Source organism: Oncorhynchus mykiss, chromosome 8 (genome assembly GCF_013265735.2).
Source record: "Oncorhynchus mykiss isolate Arlee chromosome 8, USDA_OmykA_1.1, whole genome shotgun sequence".
In the NCBI taxonomy this organism is placed as follows: domain Eukaryota; kingdom Metazoa; phylum Chordata; class Actinopteri; order Salmoniformes; family Salmonidae; genus Oncorhynchus; species Oncorhynchus mykiss.
In genome coordinates this window covers 76,241,577-76,261,710 of record NC_048572.1, presented here as the reverse complement: position 1 = coordinate 76,261,710, position 20,134 = coordinate 76,241,577, and the positions used below count along the sequence as shown (strand labels likewise).

General features: G+C 43.5%; 1 protein-coding gene across 1 annotated transcript; it reads right to left on the bottom strand.

Annotated features, from left to right (window-relative positions):
- Positions 1–1,802: 1,802 nt before the first annotated feature.
- On the bottom strand, positions 1,803–16,006 carry LOC110530650 (carbonic anhydrase 4-like). Its single transcript, XM_021613865.2, has 9 exons — positions 15,933–16,006; positions 11,843–11,909; positions 11,725–11,751; positions 11,387–11,557; positions 11,094–11,242; positions 10,372–10,467; positions 10,181–10,259; positions 9,841–10,007; positions 1,803–3,574 (listed from the first exon to the last, which is right to left on the bottom strand). The coding sequence occupies exons 2-9, from the start codon at positions 11,907–11,909 to the stop codon at positions 3,383–3,385; spliced, it is 948 nt and encodes a 315-aa protein (XP_021469540.2). The 5' UTR covers positions 15,933–16,006; the 3' UTR covers positions 1,803–3,382.
- Between the last annotated feature and the right edge of the window lie 4,128 nt (positions 16,007–20,134).

Here is a 20,134-nt window from a genome sequence, read left to right as displayed (position 1 = left end):
CTGGATTAAGAAGAAGTTAAGCTTTTAACTGATGTATAACACTTGTATTTTCATGAATGATTATTATTACTATTTATGTCATTTGAATTTGGCGCTCTGCAATTTCTGGGTTGATTAGTGATTGACATAAAAAGGAGGAGAGTCTGAAGGAAATGATAACAGTACCTCACTAATGCTGTTTTCGTAACCAAGTGGAAAGTGCGAATTTACCACATACAACTAAGGAAAACCAACTTGAATGGCCCTCCAACTAACGGGAATGTCATCATCCCTGAGATCCAAATTCTACCACTTGCTGACCTCTGATGTCACCTACTAAGGAAATTACTTCTACAACAGCATTTTCGGCAGCTAAATTATTTTTAATGTATTTATTTAACCTTTATTTAACTAGGCAAGTCAGTTAAGAACAAATTCTTATTTTCAATGACGGCCTAGAAACAGTGGGCTAACTGCCTTGTTCAGGGGCAGAACGACAGATTTCTACCTTGTACCTTGTCAGCTCAAAGATTTGATCTTGCAACCTTCCTGTTACTAGCCCAACGATCTAACCACTAGGCTACCTGCCGCCCCATGATAATTAGCAACACAACACGACAACAATATTGATATTGTCCATGATTATTGTCCATGAGTGAGTCTTTGAATGAAGAGATTGAGATAAAACTGTCCAGTTTGAGTGTTTGTTGCAGCTCGTTCCAGTCGCTAGCTGCAGCGAACTGAAAAGGAGAGTGACCCAGGGATGTGAGAGCTTTGGGGAACTTTAACAGAATGTGACTGGCAGAATGGGTGTTGTATGGGGAGGATGAGGGCTGCAGTAGATATCTCAGATAGGGGTGAGTACGGCCTAAGAGGGTTTTTATAAATAAGCATCAACCAGTGAGGGTTGAAAGACCAGTTTACAGAAGGGTATAGAGTGTTGTGATGTGTCCTATAAGGAGCATTGGTAGCAAATCTGATGGCCGAATGGTAAAGAACATCTAGCTGCTCAAGAGCACCCTTACCTACCGATCTAGTTTGGCAGCTGGGTGAACGAGGAATGTTTACGATAGAGGAAACCAAGTCTAATTTTAACTTTAGCCTGCAGATTTGATATGTACTGAGAGAAGGACAGTGTACCGTCAAGCCATACTCCCAAGTACTTGTATGAGGTGACTACCTCAAGCTCTAAACCCTCAGAGGTAGTAATCAAACCTGTGGGGAGAGGGGTATGGCTGCCTTTCAAGCAATGGGAACCTCCCCAGAGAGGAGAGACAGGTTTAAAAGGTCAGAGATATATATAGCGGCAGCAACCTTAAAGAAGAAAGGGTCTAAACCATCTGACCCAGATGTTTTTTAGGGTCAAGTTTAAGGAGCTCCTTTAGCACCTCGGACTCAGTGACCTCCTGCAGGGAGAGACTTTGTAGCGGGGCAGGGGAAAAAAAGGGATGAGTACATTAGGTCACATTAGAAGGGGAAGGAGATGACAAATTGTTGGACGGGCAAGGAAGCATGGCTGAGTCAAATAGTAGACCTGACTTAATGAAGTGGTGAATGAAAAAGCTCAGCCATGTGCTTCTTGTCAGTAACAACCACATCATCAACTTTAAGCGACATGGGCAGCTGTGAGTGAGAGTTTATTCTTCAGGTCTTTAACCGTTTTCCAGAACTTATTGGGGTTAGACCCACAGAGAGTGAACTGCTCCTTAAAGTAACTAACTTTCAATTTATCAATTTTAGGTAATAAGCTTCTAGGGTTAACGTGCAGAAAACCCAGGCTTTTACGGGAGCAGAAATCAGTGAAGCAGATTTCAGAGCACAAGTCAGAATTGGGGCTAGCAACAGTAGATGGGCCATGGTGTATATGCACATTTCCAGATATCATCAACAGTCATACAATCAAGGCAAGGAAGATGACAGGGAAAGCTCTGCAGTGTTGATTTTTGACATTTGAATGTGCATTAGATGGCAACAAGATCATACTGTACAGCAATTTCATCAGGTAACATAAATACAAAGCCGGCGAGAGGTGGTTAGAATGGGATGGGAGGCCAAAAGTCTGTGTAGGCAATAGAGAGTCAGAGTCCCGAGTGTGGGAACAAACAGTCTGTCCCACCGTTGGGTAAACAAGAAAGTTCATATTCAACAAAGCCTGAAGGAGTCATGTAAAATATAACAACAAAAAGCAATCTATTAATGTTTCTTTTTTTACTCTATAATTTGTTTACAAACATGATAGCTGGACATTTAAATGTTGGTTGACGCAGCTTGTTGGCCATTAGCCAATCGGGATTTCTCAACGAGTTCAAAGGACATGAATTCATCTAAATGGTATTTACTACTTCACAACTGGTAAATTCCCACCTCCCACCTGGTTGCAAATTCAGCATTACTAAATATACAGAATTCATTGAGGCAATAGTGTACATGTGGAAAAGTAATGTAGGCACACTGAGACATGCATTCAGGTAAACCACCTAAGTCCACCACCGCCCTAAGTCTTCTATACTGCTGTTGACATACAATGACCTTTCACGACAACTGGTAAAACTGCATTGACTAAAGGAATGGCCGTTTGTCAATGTTCATCAATTGTCTTGTCATTCTAAGGCAGACACCATGTCAACATCCCTTTAATCCTCAGTAACTGTTTTGACCCCAGCCCAAAACACACAATTCCGCCTATTGTAATTTGATAAATAGGAATAATTTTTTTATCAAGGTTTTTCTGTAGACATACTTCAATTACAAGTTATTCATACCACCAGAGGGCGGAGGGGGACCTGTATCAATTATTTTGACCAGTAAGACAGATCATTTGCCTAGATATAGCTATCCACGTACTCACCTAAGATTATACTTTTCTATACCACGTATCATAAGACTGTGTACAAAACCAAAATGACCTTATTTTGTGCATATAAAAGTCTTCCAACGCATATAAAAATCTTCCAATAAAGTCGTCCAAAAAGTCGGCTCTCAGATCACCTTTTGAAGTGAACTGATGTACTGTCTCTTTAAATGGCAGTCGCTTTAACTACATAAATATGACAGCATTAATATTTACTTCAAAGTTCAGAAAACTACATGATACTTTAATCAAATTATGGTCAATTAGCTTCTTAGTATTGTGGGTTGAATTTTGGAAAAGAAATGCACATTACATATTTTTTCATTATACGGTACATTCAAATGTACTGTAATTTTGTTAAAATAAGTCTGTTTCGGTCATTTTTCTTTTTCAGATTAATTACATGTCTAATGATGTTTGGATAATAAATAAGTTGATATTTTGCTATAATTGTTGCTTTAACAAATAGTTTCTCCTTGGATCAAAGTGAACCCTGTTGGTAATCGATGTATGTATGGTAGTGCACTTCAGGTGAGGCGTTACTAGCCGTCACTAAACCCTCAGCAGCATCCAGGCCAGGGCCATTAGGCCCAGAGAGGAGCGCATTGTGGAGGCTCCCGACGCTGGATGGCCCTGGGTCGTCACCACCCAGTCGTTGTCAGGCTGGATGTTCCTGAAGACGTTGGTCATCAAGTCAGAGGTGGAGTTGTGCTCAATGTGCACTGTTGTGCTGAAGAGATCAATCTGAGTAGAGAAGGTTAATGAATTACTGGGATCATAGACATAAGTGTCACATCAGGCTGGCCCAATGGCTTTACCCACTGGGCACAAACGTCAGCTCAACATCTACTTTCAGTTGAGCTGCCAAGTAATGTGAAATCAACTAAACTTTGAGATAACTGCTCTCCAAGTAAATATATCAATATATCACAAAAACAACTTTGAGGCATGTCACTGCATTCTGGTCAAAAGTTGAATAAAAATGACAAATTACTGAAATATATGTACAGATTGTGATATCTTAATTTGATCATCCTGTTGTTGCTTCTACTGTATTCAAGGTTTAAAAAGCTTTTCTAAAGTTTGTGATTTTCATTTCAGACTTGACATTCCATGTAAAATGTAGCAACCCCTGTAAAAAAAATTCCAAAAATTATAATCCACATAATTCATATTTCCTGTTGCTGCAGGATTATTAACCTGCTGTTTGAAACTGGCTCAAAATTAAGATACAGGATATGTACAGTTGAAGTCGGAAGTAAACATACACTTAGGTTGGAGTCATTAAATCTCGTTGTTCAACCACTCCACACATTTCTTGTTAACAAACTATAGTTTTGGCAAGTCCGTGAGGACGTCTACTTTGTGCATGACACAATTAATTTTTCCAACAATTATTTACAGACAGATTATTTAACTTATAATTCAAAGCATCACAATTCCAGTGGGACAGAAATTTACAAAGACTAAGTTGATTGTGCCTTTGGGGCTGCAGGGGAGCCTAGTGGTTAGCGCATTGGACTAGTAACTGAAAGGTTGCAAGTTTGAATCCCGAGCTGACCAGATACAAATCTGTCATTCTGCTCCTGAACAATGTAGTTAACCCACTGTTCCTAGGATGTCTTTGAACATAAGAATTTGTTCTTTACTGACTTGCCTAGTAAAATAAAAATTAAACAGCTTGGAAAATTCCAGAAGATTATGTCATGGCTTTAGAAGCTTCTGATAGGCTAATTGACATAATTTGAGTCAATTGGAGGCGTACCTATGGATGTATTTCAAGACCTACCTTCAAACTCAGTGTCTCTGCTTAACCTCATGGTAGAAAACACCCAATAGCTAAAAAAGTGTAGACCTCCACAATTCTGGTTCATCCTTGGAGCAACGCCTGATGGTGCCATGTTCATCTGTACAAACAATAGTACGCAAGTGTAAACACCATGGGACCACGCAGTCGTCACACCGCTCAGGAAGTAGACGCCTTCTGTCTCCTAAAGATGAACGTACTTTGGTGCGAAAAGTGCAAATCAATCCCAGAACAACAGCAAAGAAGCTTGTGAAAAATGCCGGAGGAAACAGGTACAAAAGTATCTATATCCACAGTAAAACGAGTCCTATATCGATATAAACTGAAAGGCCGCTCAGCAAGGAAGAAGCCACTGCTCCAAAACCGCCATAAAAAAGACAGACTACAGTTTGCAACTGCACATGGGGACAAAGATCGTACTTTTTGGAGAAATGTCCTCTGGTCTGATGGAACAAAAATAGAACTGTTTGGCCATGATGACCTTCGTTATGTTTGGAGGAAAAAGGGGGATGCTTGCAAGCTAAAGAACACTATCCCAGCCATGAAGCACAGGGGTGGCAGCAGCATGTTGTGGGGGTGATTTGCTCCAGGAGGGACTGATGCACTTCACAAAATAAATGGCATCATGCGGAAGGAAAATTATGTTGATATATATTGAAGCAACATCTCAAGACATCAGTTAAAGCTTGGTCGCAAATGGGTCTTCCAAATGGACAATGACCCCAAGCATTCTTCCAAAGTTATGGTGAAATGGCTTAAGGACAACAAAGTCAAGGTATTGGAGAGGCCATCACAAAGCCCTGACCTCAATACCATAGAACGTTTTGGGGCAGAACTGAAAAAGTGTGTGCGAGCAAGGAGGCCTACAAACCTGAATCAGTTACACCAGCTCTGTCGGGAGGAATGGGCCAAAAGTCACCCAACATATTGTGGAAAGCTTGTGGAAGGCTACCTGAAACGTTTGACCCTGTCACTACTTCAGCCGAAGTTGGTCCTTCCCCTTGTTCGGGCGGCGTTTGGCGGTCGACGTCACTGGTTTTCTAGTCGCCACGTTTCATTTTCCATTTGTTTTGTCTTCATTGTACACACCTGGTTTCCATTCCATAATCATTGTTCCACTCTTTAACCCTCTGGTTTGCCCCTTGATTTTGTGCGTGTTTGTTATTGTCAAGTTGTCTCGTTTTGTGAACTGGATTATTTTGTCTCCTTCATGGAATATTGTTTTTAAGCAAAGTTCCGGTATTACTCATCTCTGTGTCCTGAGCCTGACTCCGCCTTACCAGCATCACCTAGACATTTGACAGAAACACGCACCCGACCTAATGGAGTCAGCAGGTGCACACAGCCCTCCTATACCTGTGGAGGAGAGCGTCCAGCAGCATGCGACTATGTTGCGACGTCTCGGCACAGCCATAGATCGCGTGCTGCAAACCATGGAGCGATGGGAGAGAGGGGTTTTTCCAGCAACCCCATCATCATCACCCCAGCTCCCACAACAAGCCACACCGCTGTCCACGCCTCCTTCACCTGAACCCAGTGGGATTCGGCTCGAGCTCCCGAGGGAATATGATGGGATGGCTGCCGGGTGCCAGAGGTTCCTAGTCCAGCTGGAGCTCTACCTGGCAACCGTCCACCCGGCTCCTTTGGGACGTGAGGGTGTGAACGCCCTCATCTCCTGTGTATCTGGGAAAGCGCTTAAATTGGGCCAACGCCGTCTGGGGAAGGGAAGGAGCGACGTTGGACAACTATGAGGATTTCACCCGCCACTTCCGGGCGGTTTTCGATCACCCACCTGAAGGAAGAGCGGCGGGGGAACGCTTGTTTCATCTTAGACAGAGGATGAGGAGCACACAAGACTTTGCACTGGACTTCGAACTCTGGCCGCCGGCACAGGATGGTATGAGCGGGCCTTGATCGACCAATACAGGTGTAGTCTACACAAGGACGTTCATCAGGAGCTAGCCTGCAGAGACACCACCCTTACATTTGACCAGCTGGTGGACCTATCCATCCGGCTGGATAACCTGTTGGCCTCCCGTGGACGTCCGGATCGGGGTCCGTCAGTTCCATCCCCCAGCATCGATCCGACACCTATGGAGCTAGGAGGTGTTGCTCTGAGGGGGACCGGAGGGGAGGCATTCCCTGCACCACCTGTGGTCGCAGAGTACACACTGCTGGTCGTTGCTGGGGAGGTTCTGCAGGGAGTTGAGGTAGCAGGCAGGGCACTGTTGGATCATCCCAGGTGAGTAGGCACCCGACTCAACCAGAGCTCCCTGTTGCTCACATGCTTGTGTTCATATAATTTCCTGAGTTTTCCCTGCATTCCCAGTATAAGGCGCTAGTAGATTCAGGCGCAGCTGGGAACTTTATTGATCGTTCATTTGCACATAGTTTAGGGATCCCTACTGTTCCTGTTGATATGCCCTTCCCTGTGCACGCCTTAGATAGTCGGACGTTAGGGTCAGGGCTGATTAGGGAAACCACCGCTCCCTTATGCATGATAACGCAGGAGGGTCATAAGGAGAGAATTAGTCTCTTCCTTATTGATTCTCCTGCATTTCCCGTGGTGCTGGGCCTACCCTGGTTGGCCTATCATGGCCCCACTACTTCGTGGCAACAGAGGGCTCTCAAGGGATGGTCACATAAGTGCTCGGGGAGGTGTGTAGGTGTTTCCATAGGTGCAACTACGGTGGAAAGTCCAAACCAGGTCTCCACCGTGCACATCCCCTCTGAATATGCCGATTTCGCTCTCGCCTTCTGTAAGACAAAGGCGACTCAACTACCAGCCCATCAACGGGGGGGATTGTGTGATACATCTCCTGGTAGACGCAGCACTTCCCAGGAGTCACTTGTATCCTCTGTCACAGGAGGAACGGCGGCTATGGAAACATATGTCTCCGAATTTCTGGGGCAGGGATACATTCGGCCTTCCACTTCACCTGCCTCCTCGAGTTTCTTTTTCGCAAAGAAGAAGGATGGAGGCTTATGCCGGTGTATTGACTATTGAGGTCAATTGACTATGACTATGTCATGCCGTATGGGTTGATGAATGCTCCCGCAGTCTTCGTTGACATTCTGATATACTCCGCTACACGAGCTGAGCATCTGTCCCTGGTGTGCAGGGTGCTTGGTCGACTGTTGGAGTATGACCTGTACGTCAAGGCTGAGAAATTTCTGTTCTTCCAACAGTCCGTCTCTTTCCTAGGGTACCGCCTTTCCGCATCAGGGGTGGAGATGGAAAATTACCTAATTTCAGTCATGCGTAATTGGCCGACTCCAACCATGGTAAAGGAGGTGCATAGGTTGTTAGGGTTTGCCAACTACTACTGGAGGTTTATCCGGGGCTTTGGTCTAGTAGAGGCTCCCATTACCTCATTGCTGAAGGGGGGACCGGTGCGACTGCAGTGGTCAGCTGGGGCAGACAGGGCTTTTGGTCACCTAAAGGCTCTGTTTACCTCAGCTCCCATGCTGGCTCATCCTGATCCCTCCTTGGCATTTATAGTGGAGGTGGACGCATCCGAGGCTGGGATAGGAGCTGTGCTGTCTCAGCGCCCGGGTACGCCACAAACCCCCCCCCCCCCCCCCTGTGCTTTCTTTTCGAAGAAGCTCAGCTCGGCGGAGCGTAACTATGATGTGGGGGACCGGGAGTTGTTGGCTGTCGTCAAGGCTCTGAAGGCGTGGAGGCATTGGCTTGAGGGAGCTAAACACCCTTTTCTCATTTGGACTGATCACCGCAATCTGGAGTACATCCGGGCGGCGAGGAGAATGAATGGGCTATGTTTTTGACCCTTTTTGTTTTTACCCTATCCTCTACATACCAGGTTCCCAGAACGCTAAGGCAAATGCACTTTGCCGGATGTATGACACAGAGGAGCAGTCCACGGATCCCACTACCATACTTCCGGCTTCTTGCCTGGTGGCACCGGTGGTGTGGGAGGTGGATGCGGACATCGAGCGGGCATTACGTACAGAGCCCGTCCAGTTGGATGTCTGTACGTTCCGTCTGCTGTCCGCGACCGTTTGATCTATTGGGCCCACACGTCACCCTCCTCTGGTCATCCTGGCATTGGTCGGACAGTGCGCTGTGTTAGTGGGAAGTACTGGTGGTCTACCCTGGCTAAGGACGTGAGGGTTTATGTTTCCTCCGGCTCTGTGTGCGCCCAGTGCAAGGCACCTAGACACCTGCCCCGAGGGAAATTACAACCCCTACCCGCTCCACAACGGCCATGGTCACACCTATCAGTGAATATCTTGACGGATCTTCCTCCATCACAAGGAAACACCACGATCCTGGTCGTTGTGGATCGGTTTTCTAAGTCCTTCCGTCTCCTTCCTTTGCCCGGTCTCCCTACAGTCCTACAGACTGCGGAGGCCCTGTTCACCCACGTCTTCCGGCACTACGGGGTGCCTGAGGATATAGTTTCTGATCGGGGTCCCCAGTTCACGTTCAGGTTTTGAAGGGCATTTATGGAACGTCTGGGGGTCTCGGTCAGCCTCACCTCAGGTTTTCACCCTGAGAGTAACGGGCAGGTGGAGAGAATTAACCAGGATGTGGGTAGGTATCTGCGGTCCTATTGCCAAGACTGGCCGATGAAGTGGGCGGCTTTCATCCCCTGGGTAAAGATGGCCCAGAACTCACTCCGCCACTCCTCCACTAACCTCTCTCCTTTCCAATGCGTACTAGGTTATCAGCCGGTTCTGGCACCGTGGCATCAGAGCCAGATCGAAGCACCTGCAGGGGATGAGTGGTTTCGGTGCTCGGAGGAGACTAGGGACGCTGCCCATGTGCACCTGCAACGTGCCATCAGGTGGTAGAAGGAGAGCGCCGACCGCCACCGCAGTGAGGCCCCGGTGTTCGCGCCGGGGGACCGGGTCTGGCTCTCGACCCTCCACCTGCCCTGCCAGAAGCTGGGTCCGCGGTTTGTGGGGCCATTCAACGTCCTGAGGAGACTGAACAAGGTTTGTTATAGATTACAGCTCCCCCTGATTACCGTATTAACCCCTTGTTCCATGTGTCTTTCTTCAGGCCGGTATTATTTCGGAATCATTACTGTGATAATATTTCAAAAGCAGAATGGATCAGGAATGGATCCTGCACTTGAAGATATTTGAATACAGTCCATGTTTCTTGTCGGAGCTATGTTTATTTCCTGGTAAATAGAAATTGTATTCAGTTTATTGTGAAATTGTTGCACAAACTCACCAAATCCTGGCTGACTTTGATAGGGTCCTTGAACACGGTCCACACCACAGCCTCGTTGCAGTTTGGAGTGGTCAGGGATCCAAGGTAACGGTAGTATTTAGTGCGGTCCACTCCTTCCAGGAGCTCATCCAATGAAAAAGCATCATGAGTAATGTTTATATACTCATCTGGAGGAAGAGAGAAATAAAATGTATACCAAAATAATATGGTACTGAAATGGAACAAGAAAAATACAAATGTTGAATTCAAAGAGAAAAATTCAACCCAAATCCTCTTCCAAGCTTTATTTCGAGGAAGTAGTTCTTGATCAAATCAGAACCAGTTAAATCTCTCCTCTCACCTTTTAGTGTGATGTTGGCCAAGTAGGATGTCAGAGTATTCCAGGCTGCTGGTGAACCAGTCACATTACTCGGCATGGCCTTTATGGAACAAGATTAACTTTATAAACAAAAACAGCAATAAAACACTGAAATGCCCAATCTACAGTGGAAAATGGATGCCATTTCTAGGAAGGTTAAACCATCCACTCGCCTTTATGAAGAAGCCAAGAACAGCGAGTCCCGTGTCGTCTGCAACGGCCGCGGTCGTATTTCCATTGAGCGAAGACTTGGCATTTACTATGTGCATCTGAAAGGTGAAGCATAACAGATTATCAATTAAAGTTATCTGACACGATTGGAAAATTAAAATATTGGAATGATACATTTAAAAAGGTAGACTACAATCTGCCATACTTACAGCTGTTCAAAAGAAATGTAATTTAATGATATATATATGCTCCGGTTCTTGAGGAAAGGAACGTATAAATGCCTCATGAGCTCAGTACAACAGTGGACTATTGCACCATTTATGAATTTGAGAGAGGTTACATTTCCCCATCTGTCAGATTTATAGTAAACCAAGTGGCAGGGATACAGTTTGGCTGAAGGGGAATTAATTCAGACTGGACTAAGGCTAAATGAAGACCTTGACATTGGTCCATTGCAGTGTGGTATATGTGCATCAGTATGAGAAGTGTCACCCCATGTGACATGGGCTACATTCAGAATCTCAACCCTTCTCCCGAAGTGCACGCATACACTCTTCCCTGCATGAATTTAAAAGGAATGGATTAGTGTTTGGAATATGGTGGAAATTCCTTCCAGCCATGCTTGCACAAATCCAAGAAGTGGGAGTGTGGAAGGGAGGGGGCATAATTCTGGAGAAGGTTAGAGAATCAGAACGCAGCAATGTTGTGTTGAACCTTTCCATACCTCCATGGGGTAGCGCGTTCCATCCACTGTGTGCTCCGACCCAGGTACTGAGGTACCATTCCCCCAGTGGAGGTGAAACTGCAGGCTGTCATAGGCCTCAGACAGTGCTCCACCTGTAACCTGGACACCACTCTTGAGCGTCACTTTGACTGAAAGAAAGAGAGGAGGAACAATAGGAGAGGAATTGGTTACATTTCGAAAATGAAGGTTCCTGGTTTAGTACATACATTTTCCTCAAGTGGGACTTTGTGTCCATGGATTGAGAAAGCAAGGCATCCATCCATTCTCCTCACCAGTTTTGCCAGTGTTCTTGATCTTGTTCATTGTGGAGTTGTCTCCGTATTTAGTGAAAGTGAAGGCAGTCAGGGTTTCATCGCCCACTGCTGATGCAGAGACAATGTTGATGGGAGACTGACGGGATCCATTGCAATGTTCAGTGACAATGGCGGACCAAGTGGTATCATCTTAACATGGAATCAATCATACCATGGTGTCAATGTACCATCGTTTTATAAGGGTCATATAATATGCTAATAAATCAATTCTCTAGTCTGTTATCCACTGCCATCACAATCACTTCAATTTGTGAGTAGAAATTACACTGTAATCAGTGGGTAAAATCAATACTTACCACAACTAGGATCATGGTAACACCACACTGTTACAATTGAAGAAGGGAAAAAGTTATGCAGAGTCACAACATTGATAGAAGAGTCACAGTCCAACAAAATAATAGAATAATCACTTACAACCGCCTGCAGCACCGTATGTAGTGGGGACAAAGAGTGTCGCAACGATAACCACAAGTCGATTCATCTGAAAGCGAGGCATAGGAAATTATGAATAGAGAGCCCACTGAGCACCGACGACGTCGGAAGAGCCATGGATGTGAAATGTGGTTGAAATTTGGTCAGTCCGCCCTGGCCTTGATTTCAACATCCCACAAACTTAGATTTTTAGTTGACGATTTTATCTAGAGCAATTTAGTCAGGTAATTCAACTAAGGTAGATAAACAACCACATTTCATAGTCATAGCGAGTAGGGGTGTTAACCCGATGTCCTGGCTACAGATGTAGGATCTTAATTTGACCCAGTTTGCGACAGCAGGAAAATAATCCTGCAGCAACAGGAAATGTGAATTATAATGTGGATTATTGTGTTATTTATTATTTTTATCATCATCATCATCATCATCATAATCTGTAAATTATCAACCTGGCCCCATTTCCATCATTGCCATGTAATAATCCCCCTCATTCCTAATTGGCATATATCACTCCTCACTTATCGACCTGATAGCTGATATGTGTTGAGCGTTCTGGCACAAGTGGTTGCCTGCATCATCCATGTGGGTACTACAAATTGGTGGTGGATGAGGTGAGCGCTTTAAGCATCCGGAAAGGAGCTATATAAATGCAATTCATTAAAATGATTTTGTTATTATAGCAAGTAAAATGTTTCTATAACCTTTTACTGAGAATGTTGTTGTAGTTGAAATGTTCGGTTGGTTCTGATGCTTTTAAAAAAAGCTAACATAAGTGCAAGTGACAGATGGGAGCAATTATAAATATTTCATGGTGCAATCATATTTTTAAATATTTTTTACATGACTGGAGACCCCAACCTCACACAATTCATACCTTGGTAAATTACCAGGCAGCCTGAAAACAAACAAATAATGTATTAGCCAGGCCAAATCAATTAGATGTGCACCACTTAAAACATGTTGGGCTCTATTTTCAGCTCGCGGTAAGGAGGTGCAAGTGTCAAACGGACATTATAGTTTGCAATTTCGTTAAGTAAAGACTTGCACACTGGCATTTTCCATTCTGAACACCAGGTACGGAAATTTAGCTGTCTAACATCAGCTCACTTGCGCTGAGGGAGAGGGGTGGCAATATTTGAGGTGTGTCCTTTTAAACTGACGCAAAGGTGACATTTTCATACAGCACTAATGGAAAGTTAAGACCCACAAAAAGCCGGTATTAACCGTACCTCAGTTCATAATACCGAGGTAAAGACAGATTCAAGTTGGATATTCAACTCATATTCACCTGTAGTTTTCCTTACATCCACAAACAGCACTGAGCGTCAAAATAGTGGCAAATCAAAATGTTCACATTTCAATAGCTCTTAAACCAGTACTCCTAAAACGTTTAAAACGGGTTCCAGCTAACCCAATGACATAGACACACATTGCACACACTTTGTTTTCGGTTTACATCTCAAACTATTTTAAATTATTTATTTACATTTTTTCAAACAGAAATGTGCATCCTGTAGCTCTAACTCCAAAAAGTTTTGGGACACTGTAAAGTCCATGGAGAATAAGAGCACCACCTCCCAGCTGCCCACTGCACTGAGGCTAGGTAACACTGTCACCACCGATAAATCCACGATAATTGAGAATTTCAATAAGCATTTCTCTACGGCTGGCCATGCTTTCCTCCTGGCTACCCCAACCCCGAAAAACAGCTTGGCACCCCCCGCAGCTACTTGCCCAAGCCTCCCCAGCTCCTCCTTCACCCAAATCCACATAGCAGATGTTCTGAAAGAGCTACAAAACCTGGACCCGTTCAATTCAGCTTGGCTGGACAATCTGGACCCTCTCTTTCTAAAATGATCTTCCGCCATTGTTGCAACCCCTATTACCAGTCTGTTCAACCTCTCTTTCGTATCGCCTGAGATCCCTAAAGATTGGCTAGCTGCCGCAGTCATCCCCCTCTTCAAAGGGGGTGACACTCTAGACCCAAACGGTTATAGATCTTTATCCATCCTTCCCTGTCTTTCTAAAGTCTTCAAAAGCCAAGTTAATAAACAGATCACTGACCATTTAGAATCCCACCGTACCTTCTCCGCTGTGCAGTCCGGTTTCCGAGCTGGTCACGGATGCACCTCAGCCACGCTCAAGCTACTAAACGATATCATAACCACAATCAATAAAAGACAGTACTGTGCAGCCGTCTTCATTGACCTGGCCAAGGCTTTCAACTCTGTCAATCACCGTATTCTTATCGACAGACTAAACAACCTTGGTTTCTCAAATGACTGCCTCGCCTGGTTCACCAACTACTTGCCAGATAGAGTTCAGTGTGTCAAATTGGTGGGCCTGTTGTCCGGACCTCTGGCAGTCTCTGGCTCTTGCTGCGGGTGATTCCCTGATCCACCTATACGCAGATGATACCATTCTGTATACATCTGGCCCTTCTTTGAACACTGTGTTACTAACCTCCAAACGAGCTTCAATGCCATACAACACTCCTTCCGTGGCCTCAAACTGCTCTTAAAAGCTAGTAAAACCAAATGCATGCTTTTAAATCGTTCGCTGCCCGCACCCGCCCGCCTGACTAGCATCACTACTCTGGACGATTCTGACTTAGAATATGTGGACAACTACAAATGCCTAGGTGTCTGGCTAGACTGTAATCTCTCCTTCCAGACTCATATTAAACATCTCCAATCCAAATGTAAATCTAGAATTGGCTTCCTATTTCGCAACAAAGCCTCCTTCACTCACATCGCCAAACATACCCTCGTAAAACTGACTATCGTACCGATCCTCTACTTCGGCGATGTCATTTACAAAATAGCTTCCAATACTCTACTCAGCAAACTGGATGCAGTCTATCACAGTGCCATCCGATTTGTCACCAAAGCCCCTTATTCCACCCACCACTGCGACCTGTATGCTCTAGTTGGCTGGCCCTCGCTACATACTCGTCACCAGACCGACTGGCTCCAGGTCATCTATAAGTCTACGCTAAGTAAAGCTCCGCCTTATCTCAGCTCACTGAGAAACAGTCTCTGTGCACCTGGTGACCCACCACACGGGAGCCTCTTGGGAGCCTAGAGTGAGGCTGTCACTGCAGTACCTGGTTTGAAACCAGGCTGCATCACATCCGTCCATGAATGGGAGTCCCACAGGGCTGCGCACAATTGGCCCAGGGTTTGGCCAGGGTAGTATGTCATTGTAAATAATAATTTGTTCTTAACTGACTTACCAAGTTAAATAAAGGTCAAATTAAATTTAAAAAATGAAATCCCCACTCCAACCTCCATGGCCCCTGTGTTCGGCCACCCCTGCCCAGACTCTGAGTGCCCCCCATATTGAAGCAATGCAGTTAGAACAATGTGGACTACAAACATGTTCAACATATTTTTCAAATATGAGGAAGGCAATTTAAGAACTTGAAGTTGATGACAATGCAATACAAAACAATACAATAAGAAATTGGAAGAAACCACATATTTAGTGGCCAGCCAGTGACAGACCAAGCCTCGACACACCCACAACTTGTTTATTCATAAAAACCCAGACCTTTCACGCCACTGCCAGCATCTGCGCCCATAAAATAAAAATAGCACACATACAGTATACAGTGGGGCAAAAAAATATTTAGTCAGCCACCAATTGTGCAAGTTCTCCCACTTAAAAAGATGAGAGAGGCCTGTAATTTTCATCAGAAATCTTGCTTGTTTGTAGGTGACCAAATACTTATTTTCCACCATAATTTGCAAATAAATTCATTAAAAATCCTACAATGTGATTTTCTGGATTTTTTTTCTCATTTTGTCTGTCATAGTTGAAGTGTACCTATGATGAAAATTGCAGGCCTCTCTCATCTTTTTAAGTGGGAGAACTTGCACAATTGGTGGTTGACTAAATACTTTTTTGCCCCACTGTATCTGACACACCCCCAAACCTACTGTATAGCCCTACCGCCAGCGCTTAGATTTAACATTGCGTTAGTTTTGTTAAAATAGAACCCATCATATCTTAAAAGCAGGGCATATTGTGGCATCAATGTCTGTTTGCATCAATGCCAGAATGATCTTACCTTGAAGCCACACCTGTCTTCACCTGTCCGTCCTGTGCGTTCAGCCTCCCATCCTTCCACTTTTTATTCGGTCGCACACCTCAACTAGCTAAACTAAACACGCCTCCTTTGATCACCTTGGGGGGGGGGGGGGGGGGGGGGGGGGGGGGTGTGTATGTTGAGGCTTCTTTTACCTCAGCTAACAGTAGGCCTACAGTAAAAAAAAAAAAAAAGGCAGGCAGAAAGGCAGAAAGTTAGGCGAGTTTTGCCTGGAAATGTGTGCAGTTCCTGTTGCAATAACATCCATTCAAGACTAACTGGAACCTTACTTGTAAGTAGTCCTCATAGCAGCACAACCAGTCAACCTAAACAAAGTGACATGATTCAACAGTAGGCTATTTGGTCTACAGTTCATCATAGTGTTTTAAACAATACAACAGCTGCAAAATACATCCACAATGCACTTTATTTGCAACCTGACATAGAGACAAATTCCATAGATTAATATAGATTAGGGGAATATCTTCACACCCCTTGACTCCCTAATGGATAAAAGCATGTTTGCTCTCTTCAGAAGAAAAACTGTCCAGCTTCAAAGGAAGCAATCTTTCCTCCTTTCCTCTCTTTCTCTATTGAGAAGAAAATAACATGTTGTTAATTCTTCTTTCTCATTACGCTGAGAATGTTCCAAAGCCAAGATACTATCCTTCTATGCAAAATAACCACCGGACAACCACACTCTCACCAAGTTGTAAGAAACATGGTTCTCAGAACATTAGGTGCTAGCTGGGTTGTCTCTCCACCTTTTCCATTACAACCTACACCACTCACTGATATAAACTGTGGGGAGAATTGAAATAACATATTGAAATAGAAAAGAGGAAACCATTATATGCCAAGTGAATCAATCATCCCTGAGATTTTTATGATAAAAAAATGGTTCTCGGCAGAGATTTGTAGATCCTATTGAAGATGCATGTCAATAAGTACTGGCAAGTCATCATATTATTTATGATCCATTGCAATCATCTGAGTCAGGGCAGATAGTGTTAAACCCTCAGTACAGTGTCTCAGACTTCATTAAAAACAAGAGCATACTGTTAAGTTCAGGGCACAAGGCAGATGCATCAGACACCCACTTTCCATATTCCATAACTTGAATAACATTTTGGTTGCGTTGTTAGTCATTATTTTCAGATTACTAACAAGGTGTCTGTAACTAAAACGTACTACAGTGTTTAATCCTTGGTTGGCAAAAATAGGCCCAAGTTACGGAGTTTGCTACCAATGATGACTGTAAACTAAGCCAGAACATGACGTCAATAAAAAATGTCAATGTACTTGAGAGGTATGATCGATAAGTTCATTGTAGTGTGGTCAATACATTGGCCTTAGTGACTGCTCATGTTCATGTGTTGTAGCTTGGCTGACAAAACTCACATAGTACACAGCAAGGGAGATCTGATGTGTTTTTCATTTTCAAAATGTACTACAGTATTTAATCCATGGTTGGCAAATGTCCCAGGTTACAGAGTTTGTTACCAATGATGACTGTAAACTAAGCCGGAGAGTGCCAAACATTAGTACAGTTTCCTCCTGACTACAATGTCCCTCTAGCTATCACGACTAACGACTTGGGGCAATATAAATCCAATAGATGGTGATGATTATTATTATACCATACAAAATCATTACATAATCCACCACTGTATAATTTGTTTCAGGTAAAATATACACAATTTTTCTATCATATGTTGATAATACATTTTGGGGATGACCAAAAAAGAGTACAAATTAGATCTGATTGGCAAAATGAAATATATTTATTTACGTGGAGATTGGATCATTAAACAGCAACACAAATAAATTATGCTAAAAATACATTTCATAAATATCCAATCTTCATAACCCCTCTGTCATGCCCTGACCATAGTTTGCTTTGTATGTTTATATGTTTTGTTAGGTCAGGGTGTGATCTGAGTGGGTATTCTATGTTGGATGTCTAGTTTGTCTGTTTCTGTGTTTGTCCTGATATGGTTCTCAATCAGAGGCAGGTGTTAGTCGATGTCTCTGATTGGGAACCATATTTAGGTAGCCTGTTTTGTCATTGTGGGTTGTGGGTGATTGGCTATGTTAGTTGCTTGTGTCAGCACAGTTCTTATAGTGTCACAGTTGTTTTTTGTTTATTGTTTTGTATTCAGTGTTTTCTTTAATTAAAATATCACCATGAACACATACCACGCTGCATTTTGGTCCACTTCTTAGAGATTGTGACACCCTCCATCTTCCAAAATAACCTCCACTTGCAGTTCTCTCGCTATTTCTGTGTTCACCCATCCATTTCTTCCCCTCGCGTTCTTCAATACCATCATAGGTCATAGGAGTAGATACAGTACATTGTTAATGATTCACATTACTTAATAAAATACACAATCTCATCGTCATACTCAATATTTAGTGATTAAGTCTTTAAGTCATTTCTTTGGAGAAAGTCAGTTCTACTAGCAGTTACACTAATTTAAATCTGAGACTGTTGCTTCCTATAAGCCTTTCACGCAATCATGCCGACCCAAACTGCTCTGAACTGGCACGGCTATTTCACATTCCTTTCCAGCATGATTCCTGCAACTATGGTGGATGCGTAACCAATCCAGTGCAGCTTGGCTCAAGTCTACACAGCACGGTTCAGTAGTGAGAAAATGGACAAATATGAAAATGAGTCAATGTGTTTCTTCAGAATTCCTGCTTTCATTATTTAAAGGGGTAATCTCAAATCCCATCAATAACACAGCGGCCACTCCACCACTGTTTTGGTAAATAGCTGAGGGATGGGGCTGAAGAAATGTAACCACTGAAATGTATAGGCAAATCTATTGATGCGAGGACTGACCATCCATAAGATCAAAATTTGATGCTATAAAAAGCTCTAGTGCTATTAGCCTATTAAGCTAGTTAGAATCTGCTAATCGACAAAGTACCCAAACAAAGGAAATGTAGAGCGATGCGCAGCAGCATCAAACCACAGGCCCCTATCAAGACCAACAGCGATGATTCTACCGAGCTCCAGCTAGCTCTGTGTGCAGAGCCTACCCACCCTAACAGCTCCATAGCTTCCTCCACCTCCAACTGTTCCTGATGATCTTGGAACAGAGGAGCCAGGTTAGACTAGCATCCTACCCTAGCCACGGGTTTTCTGTCCAAAAATGTGTTTTCAGACTGAAAATGCCCACTCTGGCTCCAATAAGAACAAATGGACCCCACTTGATATCCTGCAAAGATTCCATTGGCCTCTCTCCGCTATGCCGATGCTGAAACATGGACTGACTGCACTGAAACATGGACTGACTTTTGCGGTGTTTACAACTACAACTCATTTTCCACTTCGACAAATGTGATCAGTTTTTATCAACATCTTGCTTTAGTGTGTAGGGTGCTGCCCATGGTGCTGATTAAACCTGTCACTTGTTGGTCAAAACATTTTTTTTACTGGGGAAGGGTACCAAAAAATGTCTGCAACATTGAAGGTCCCCAAGAACACAGTGGCCATTGGAAATGTGGTTGAATCTGCTCTTGAAATTCACTGCTCGACAGAGACCTTACAGATAATTGTGTGTGTAGGGTACAGATGTTGCGTAGTCATTTAAAAATCATGTTAAACACTACTATTGCACACAGAGTGAGTCCATGCAACGTACTATGTGGCTTGTTGAAGATGCACTATACAGAAATCGCTCCGAGATTTCCTGGTTGCCAAAATTCGAATAGTTTGCCTAATTTCAGTTTATGGGACAAAACAAGCAGGTATAGTGTAGAGAATCATTGTAACATCTAAACTGCTGTGAAATATATTTTACATAACCAAAAATATTGTATTTTCAGCTATTTGAAGCTGGTATACAAAACTGAAAGTTAAAGATGCAAAAAGAAAAGTTAAGAACGGGAAGCATTGAATAGCGAAAATAGAACAGATCTACTGCTTCGTAGACTTGCTTTCAATGAGAATGACCGATCTATAACACACATTTCTATTTGAATTTCGTCAGATCGCCCCAAAAAGTTACATACTACAGCTTCAAGCACATTTTTCCTCCTGAACATATTTAGGCTAGCCATAACAAAAGGTTTAATACTTATAGACTCAAGACATTTCAGCTTTTCATTTTTTATTAGTTTGTAAACATTTCGAAAAACATAATTCCACTTTGATATTATTGAGTGTAGAT